Below are 7,594 nucleotides of genomic sequence, written 5' to 3' on the forward strand. Positions count from 1 at the left end.
TGAGAGTCTTTCTAAATTAGAACGGCTGTTTCAGGAAGGTTGGTCATATTTATTTCTTGATTTGGGGAGATGCAGCCCATTAATAAAATAAATATACCTCTTCTGTTTAGTCAAGATCTCAAAGCAGGTGCCTTGGTGTATTGACCACCAACGGAGGACACAGTCTTGGTCAGAGAATGGGAGGAGGCGGGGACCATGTACATTTCATTTATTTTTTTCCCTCTTCTTGTGGGAGAAAGGGCCAGTTATTCTAAGCCTCAGTCAGACCGATTTCCTTTGTGCCTCTGCTGAGGTTCTGAGCTATCCAGGTCAGGGGGAACAGCGACCTTGTGGCTCCTTTTTTGATTTTTAAAAGGAACCCAGTGCTGCTCTGGGGAGCACGTGCTCTGAGAACAAAAGCAACACTTAACTGCAATCTGTGTAGTCTAGAACGACTATTGCTCTTCCTCCCCTATCATCCGCGGAAGGCTTGGCAGAACAGATGGAGTCTGCATTGAAGCTGAGTGGCTTTGTTAGACCAAAGGCGATCAAATTCCAGAGCCTCACGCTTTCCCGCACAGGTCCCTGGTCACCGGCTCGGGAACCTGAGGATGCTGGCAAGAACGCACACAGCGAGGGAAGGGACACGCCCGCGACCTGTGGGCTGAGTGGATTAGAAATTACGATGATGTCACAATATGGGTGACACGCCGGTCTCGGTGTAGGGCGCCGGGGGCAGGGGGCCCCGCAAGGGCGTGGAGTGGCATTGTGTTGTCACAGGGGCTCGGGCGTCTTAGGTACCCATGTGGGTGGGGCACTAGAAGGGGCACTGCTCTGAGTGCTGCCCTTGGGGCGAGGCGGGCACGTGGCTCTTACAAGGCGGGGTCCAGGCGGCCAAGGTCTGGAAAGGTAGGGAAGGACCCCCCCACCACGCCTGCTCCGCCCTGCCCTTGTTCTCGAGAAAGGGGAGCTGGTTCGGACCTAGTCCGGGGTCCACTGCCACTCCCTCTTCCACGGCGAGACCACCCCCGCAGCCCCAGACCCACACCTGGGGATGCTCCCCAGGCGTCCCGCAACCCCCCGCATTGTCCTCCTGCCCTGCCGGCCAGGACTACACTTCCCGGGGTGCTTCGGGGTCCCGGGGGGCGGGGCTCCACGCGGGTTGTTGGGGGCGGGGGCGGCACGTGCCGCCGCTCTCGGCCAATGCGGAGCCCCGCGGGGAGGTCACGTGCCGCTGTTTGGCGCTTTTGTGCGCGCCCGGGTCTGTTGGTGCTCAGAGTGTGGTCAGGCGGCTCGGACCGAGCAGGTGGGTGCGGGGCTCGGAGGAGGCGGCGGCTGGCTGCGGCCAGCAAGAGGGATCCGGTCGGCGGGAGGGGCTGGGCCGTGGCAGCGACCCCCTGCTGCAGGGCGGCGGGCGGGGCTGCGGGGCCCGGAGGGGCTGGTGGGCGGGGGTCGCTCCGCTTTGTGTGTGGCTCGGGCGGAGCCTCGCCTTTGTCCCCGCTGTCTGGGGGCGCGGCTGTTCGTGGGCAGGGGGCTGGGCGAGCACCCGGAGTCCGCTCCGGGGTGCCGTCGACGAGACAATAGGGGGCGTGGGCCCTCATTTACCTCACTCCCTCTCTTCCCTGCGGGCCCCGCCGGGGTCCCCATTGTCTGAAGGGACGGGGCGGCGCCCCCCGGGACCAGCGGCTTTAGGGCCAAACTGCGGGCAGCCAGGGACGCGACCCTCCCCGCGACCGTCCCCTGGCGACCGCAGCTGGTGACTGAGGGGCGGCGCTCCCGGTCCCCGCGAGGGTTCTTCTGTCTTCGCGGCCGGACGGGCGGACAGCTTGGATGGCGGCAGGCTGGGCATAGGGACGGCGGGAGGCGGTGACGAGCCCACCGCGGGGCCACCCGGGGGCCTGTTCCCAGGGCCTGCCCCACCCGGTGAACTGTGACGGGGGTGGTGGCGGCGGCCTGGAGGTGTTTTTGGCGGGAGTTGGGGGGGGGCGTCTGCGCGGGGGGAGTCAGGCAGGGGCGGAGTTACCCGGATTGGACCGTTAGCCCCGCCCACCCCTCCCCTTCCCACGCGCGCGGGCTCTGGGGTGTTGAGAGTTCGGGGAGATTCGAAAAGGCGCGGGGAGGAAGGGGGCGGGGCCAGGGGCCGGAGCGCAGGGCGTGCTCTGATTGGCCGGAGGCGACTGGTCCTCTTCTCGTCTGGACCAGGACCACGCCCATCCTGGGTCCGGTGCTGCGTCTAATTTTCTGCTTTGCCTAAATCTTGTCGCTGCCTCTGGTTTAAATTTCTAGCTTTTGGCAACCTGTCATCCTACGTTTTTGGTACTAGCTGGGATCTACAAAAATCATAATCTTAAAAAGATCAAGAGATACAGCATTTTTCATGACATAACGGCAGCAAATATTATAAGTAAAAATCTAGAGGTTCAATAACATTTTGCTTGCTGTTGGGCAAGGGAGCTTAAACCTGAGGGACAATAGGAGTTCAACATTATTGGTTACTATTAGCTTGGGCGTTTTTTTATCCACCACGTCAGACACAGACAAAGCAGGGGTGGGTATTTCATTTACACAATGAGTTGTAGGCAGTATTAAGATGGCTCCGGGGGCACTGTTGAGTTGAATCTGGAATATCTTCTTACAGTTTCGGGGAAATGTTAAAGAGTTTATGGGGGAGAAAGATCCTTCACCCTTGTGACTTCGTCTGATTTTAAAAATCCGAGTTTTATGAACGAGCAAACTCAGTTAACTTGATTTTCTGCAACCAATATCATATTCAGGTCATATTTCCCAATATGTTCATTTAGATTTTGATAATTTTTTTCGTGGTTAATGACGTCTTTATTCTACGTAGTGATTTTTCTGACGATGTATGTAGATGTGGTGTGAGATCTCTTTTGGTTGATGACATATAGAAAGGCAAAGAAAGTGATTGCATGTTTTTGAAAATCATTTTCAGGGCTTTCCTTATCCCAGTTGATTGTGCAGAATACACTGCCTGTCGCTTGTCTTCTATTCACCATGGCTTCTTCTGGTAGGTAATCTATTTGGAAAAGCTGAAATTGTGATGGGCTTATGATTTTAAGTTGAGATGGCTCAGGTCTTCACCTTTGATTTGGCACTTATGGTCTTATCCAAAACCTATTTTATGAATATGAGAATTAAAAAATGATTATCACTTGAATGTGCCAAGAGCTCATAGTTGTTTATTAGACAGTTTGGCTTAGTCTGAAGCAAAATTGTGGAGTTTGCACAAGTCTTTTGTTTATGAAAGCGATTGTCAGACACTGATGTCTCAAAACAGTATTTATTAATCCAAAAATGTTGAGGTTTGTTTTTCTGGGAGATGGTTTTTATTTTTATTTTTTTTTTGAGACAGGGTCTCACTCTGTTGCCCAGGCTGGAGTGCAGTGGCTTAATTATAGCTCACTGCAGCCTTGACCTCTGGAGCTCAAGTGGGCTCAAGCGATTCTCCCACCTTAGCCTCCATAGCATCTGGGACTATCGGCATGGACTACCACACCCACCTAATTAAAAAAAATTTTTTTTTGTAGAGATGGGCTTTCCCTTTGTTGCCAAGGCTGGTCTCAAACTTTAGGGCTCAGGGGATCTTCTATGTTGGCCTCTCAAAGTGCTGGGATTATAGGCATTAGTCATGGTACCTGGCCTTGGGAAATGGTATTTAGATAATATCTTGCTGCAAACACATCTTCCCCTAGTGTCAGTAGGCTGATAGGAATAAAAAGGGGAAAAAACCACAACTTTCCTCATCAGCCCTAATTTAATACATTAAATTGATTTGGGTTTTAGAAAATTATAGTACTGTTTATTAGAATAGGAGAATCCTGGTTTTCTGAATTATAAATATAATCAATTCTAGATATCCAGGTGAAAGAACTGGAGAAGCGTGCCTCAGGCCAGGCTTTTGAGCTGATTCTCAGCCCTCGGTCAAAAGAATCTGTTCCAGAATTCCCCCTTTCCCCTCCAAAGAAGAAGGATCTTTCTCTGGAGGAAATTCAGAAGAAATTAGAAGCTGCAGAAGAAAGACGCAAGGTAAACGAAGCAATTCACAGAAAGCAGGATATTAATTTATGTAATGGGCAGATCAGTTTTATTTCTATTAACAAGAAGAAAACAGAATTGTAGCTACACTGTGATTATTACATATGCCAGTGATTGGAAGGAAATACCAGTCCTCACTTATTGAACTCCTGTTATGTGCCAGCTCTTTTGTTTGTATTTTTCTCCTTTAATACATGGTGTTGCCTCAAATAATGGAAATTAGAAACAGTTTCAGGAATGTTAAGTCGTTTTTCTGCAGTCATACAACTAGTAAGTGTTGGGGTCAGAATTTAAGCCCTGGTCTGTCTTAAATCGAAGCTTGTGCTTCCTCTTTGAAAAGATATGTTGCCAGATGATTATTTGGCACTTTGGTTTTGTTTTTTGAGAGCTATACAATAAAAACATTTTAAATTGCTAGTGTGATTGTGTTGCTCAGCTGGTATCATGGTAGCTTTTCTTATCTAAGCAATTCTATTATAAAGTAACTATCATTAAAAGCTAATTTGAAGAATCAATAAATATGCTAGTTGTAGAAAATTTGGAAAATACAGAAATTTATAAATGGAAATTAAAAGTATTAATTATCCCACTTCCCAGAAGCAACCAGTGTTAACATTTTGGTGTGTTTCTTTCCATTCGGTGTTACTCATTAACAACTGTACATAACTTTTCATTTAACTCCCTTTCCCAACCCTGATTGGATTGATTTTAAAGTTGGGGCAAGTAAGGCACAAAAGGTAAGGGTAATAACCTTCCCCAGACCAGCATAGTGTGATTTGTAGGACACATACACACCCGCCCAAAGAGCCACAGTGCTTACACTAAGAGTCATCTTCTATGCTTCTATGTAATAGTGTGAGTTCATGGAGTAGGAGGAAGCAATACAACCAAAGGTTGGACAGTGGAAAGTTTTTTAGACATCAACCCTGGCCCTGTAGTCATTAGCCTGTGCTTTACATAGTAACTGGCTAAATATAGTGAAACTCCCATCATGACTAGGATTTGGCAGAAGAGAATCAATAGAACCAGTGGCAGATGCTCTGTGGTTATCCTGCAAGTCAGTGGTTCCAAACACATCTGAATGTGTTTTGAGAACAAGCTGTTCTGTTGAAGGGGTCATACCAAGGTATGGTCTGGTAATTAATGCAGTTTCCTGAGACAAAAGCTAAGAAGACTTTTTCTTGAAACAAATTTTTCTGTCTTAAATAGTAATCTGCAGGCTTAGTCTTACATTTCCTATCATTGTTTTATCCAGTTATGGTTAAAATTTTTACAATGAGCTAGTTTTCTTTGGGTAGCTTTTGAAGTTAAATAGTGAAATTCTTTACAATAAAAGTGCCACTCCCAAGTACATATTCCTTAAGTCATCCAGATACCATTAAGCAGTAAATCTTACAAGGATTTCCTTAAGGACTAATTGGGTAAGAGATTTCTGAACAGATAAGCAGTTTTCCAAAGTTAAATACAAATACTAGAAAAAATACCATTTTTACAGTATGATAGGGATAATTCAGGTCCTAACCTCGGTATTATTTAAACCGGACCTTATTTTCTGCCCCTTTTCAGTCCCCTTAGTAATTGATTTTTATTGTAATTTTAACTAATGCTAAATACATTTTATTTTTTGAGGCAGAGTCTGTCACCCAGGGTGGAGTGCAGTGGCGCGATCTCGGCTCACTGCAACCTCCACCTCCTGGGTTCAAGCAATTCTCCTGCCTTAGCCTCCCAAGTAGCTTGGATACTACAGGTGCCCGCCACCACGCCTGGCTAATTTTTGTATTTTTAGTATAGGTAGGGTTTCACCATGTTGGCCAAGCTGGTCTTGAACTCCTGACCTCAAATGATCCACCCACCTTGGCCTCCCAAAGTGCTGGGATTACAGGCGTGAGCCACCACCCCCAGCCTGAATACATTTCAAAGTGCCTAGCCTATTAAACTTTTTTTTTCCAGTCGCATGAAGCTGAGGTCTTAAAGCAGCTGGCTGAGAAACGAGAGCACGAGAAAGAAGTGCTTCAGAAGGCAATAGAAGAGAACAACAACTTCAGTAAAATGGCAGAAGAGAAACTGACCCACAAAATGGAAGCTAACAAAGAGAACCGAGAGGCACAAATGGCTGCCAAACTGGAACGTTTGCGAGAGAAGGTTGGTTTCTTACCTTGTAAAAGGGTTGAGCCTGGAGTTTGATGCACCAATTAGTTGGCTTGAACTAAGTGCTTTGATAAAAGGTATTTGGTGTCTTTTTGTCATCCATTTGGGGCTTAACATGTTAAATGAAAGGTATATTTTAAGATGGAATAGTCAGTAATTCCCAGCATAATTGCATAGTCCTTCGAAGACCAGTATGCAGCTTGTTAGGTTCTACAAGGGACCCAGGAGATTCGATGATGTCTCAGAACTCAAATTTTGTGGTTCCCACAGGCTGTAATATATGCACCGAGGTTGTGTTGGGCCTCTTTGAGGTGGGGGCTGGGGGTCGTGACTTGACAGGTTTTTTTTTTTTTTTTGACTGATGACACCTTACCCTTCCTTTACAGGATAAGCACATTGAAGAAGTGCGGAAGAACAAAGAATCCAAAGACCCTGCTGACGAGACTGAAGCTGACTAATTTGCTCTGACAACTGACTTTCTCCCCATCCCCTTCCTAAATATCCAAAGACTGTACTGGCCAGTGTCATTTTATTTTTTCCCTCCTGACAAATATTTTAGAAGCTAATGTAGGACTGTATAGGTAGATTCAGACTGTAAGATGTTGTTTTAGGGGCTAAAGGGGAGAAACTAAAAGTGTTTTACTCTTTTTCTAAAGTGTTGGTCTTTCTAATGTAGCTATTTTTCTTGTTGCATCTTTTCTACTTCAGTACACTTGGTGTACTGGGTTAATGGCTAGTACTGTATTGGCTCTGTGAAAACATATTTGTGAAAAGAGTATGTAGTGGCTTCTTTTGAACTGTTAGATGCTGAATATCTGTTCACTTTTCAATCCCAATTCTGTCCCAATCTTACCAGATGCTACTGGACTTGAATGGTTAATAAAACTGCACAGTGCTGTTGGTGGCAGTGACTTCTTTCGAGTTAGGTTAATAAATCAAGCCATAGAGACCCTCCTGGTTGATACTTGTTCCAGATGGGGCCTTGGGGCTGGTAGAAATACCAAGGCACAAATGACCGCACGTTCTCTGCCCTCAGTTTCTTGCCCCAGTGTGGTTTGCATTGTCTCCCTCCACAATGGCCGCTTTGTTTGGATGCCTCAGCCCAGGTCAGCTGTTACTATATTCTTTCAGATGTTTATTTGCAAACAAGCATTTTTTGTTCTGTGTCCCTTTTAAAAGGCAGATTAAAGGCACAAGCGTGTTACTAGAGAACAGTTTAGAGAGAATCTCAAGGTCCTACTTGGTGGTTTGCTTGCTCTACATTACAGGTGGGGCATGTCCTTATCCTTTCCTGCCATAAAAACGACGACACGAGAATCAGAATATTAATAAAACTTTATGTACTGCTGTAGCAACTCCTGTGAAATGACTAAAGGGAACCTTAATTATTTCTAGAGTAGCATTTGACAGA

General features: G+C 46.7%; 1 protein-coding gene across 1 annotated transcript; it reads left to right on the forward strand.

Annotated features, from left to right (window-relative positions):
- Positions 1-1,254: 1,254 nt before the first annotated feature.
- On the forward strand, positions 1,255-7,083 carry STMN1 (stathmin 1). Its single transcript, XM_001114361.5, has 5 exons — positions 1,255-1,285; positions 2,933-3,007; positions 3,854-4,026; positions 5,986-6,177; positions 6,570-7,083. The coding sequence occupies exons 2-5, from the start codon at positions 2,995-2,997 to the stop codon at positions 6,639-6,641; spliced, it is 450 nt and encodes a 149-aa protein (XP_001114361.3). The 5' UTR covers positions 1,255-1,285; positions 2,933-2,994; the 3' UTR covers positions 6,642-7,083.
- Positions 7,084-7,594: the final 511 nt, after the last annotated feature.

The sequence above is a fragment of the Macaca mulatta genome, chromosome 1 (genome assembly GCF_049350105.2).
Source record: "Macaca mulatta isolate MMU2019108-1 chromosome 1, T2T-MMU8v2.0, whole genome shotgun sequence".
Taxonomy (NCBI): Eukaryota; Metazoa; Chordata; class Mammalia; order Primates; family Cercopithecidae; genus Macaca; species Macaca mulatta.

Excerpts from the sequence above, each read along its gene's own strand:
- STMN1 (XM_001114361.5), top strand. Across the intron at positions 4,027-5,985 it reads CTGCAGAAGAAAGACGCAAG|TCGCATGAAGCTGAGGTCTT; the intron begins GTAAACGAAGCA and ends TTTTTTTTCCAG. Across the intron at positions 6,178-6,569 it reads TGGAACGTTTGCGAGAGAAG|GATAAGCACATTGAAGAAGT; the intron begins GTTGGTTTCTTA and ends CTTCCTTTACAG.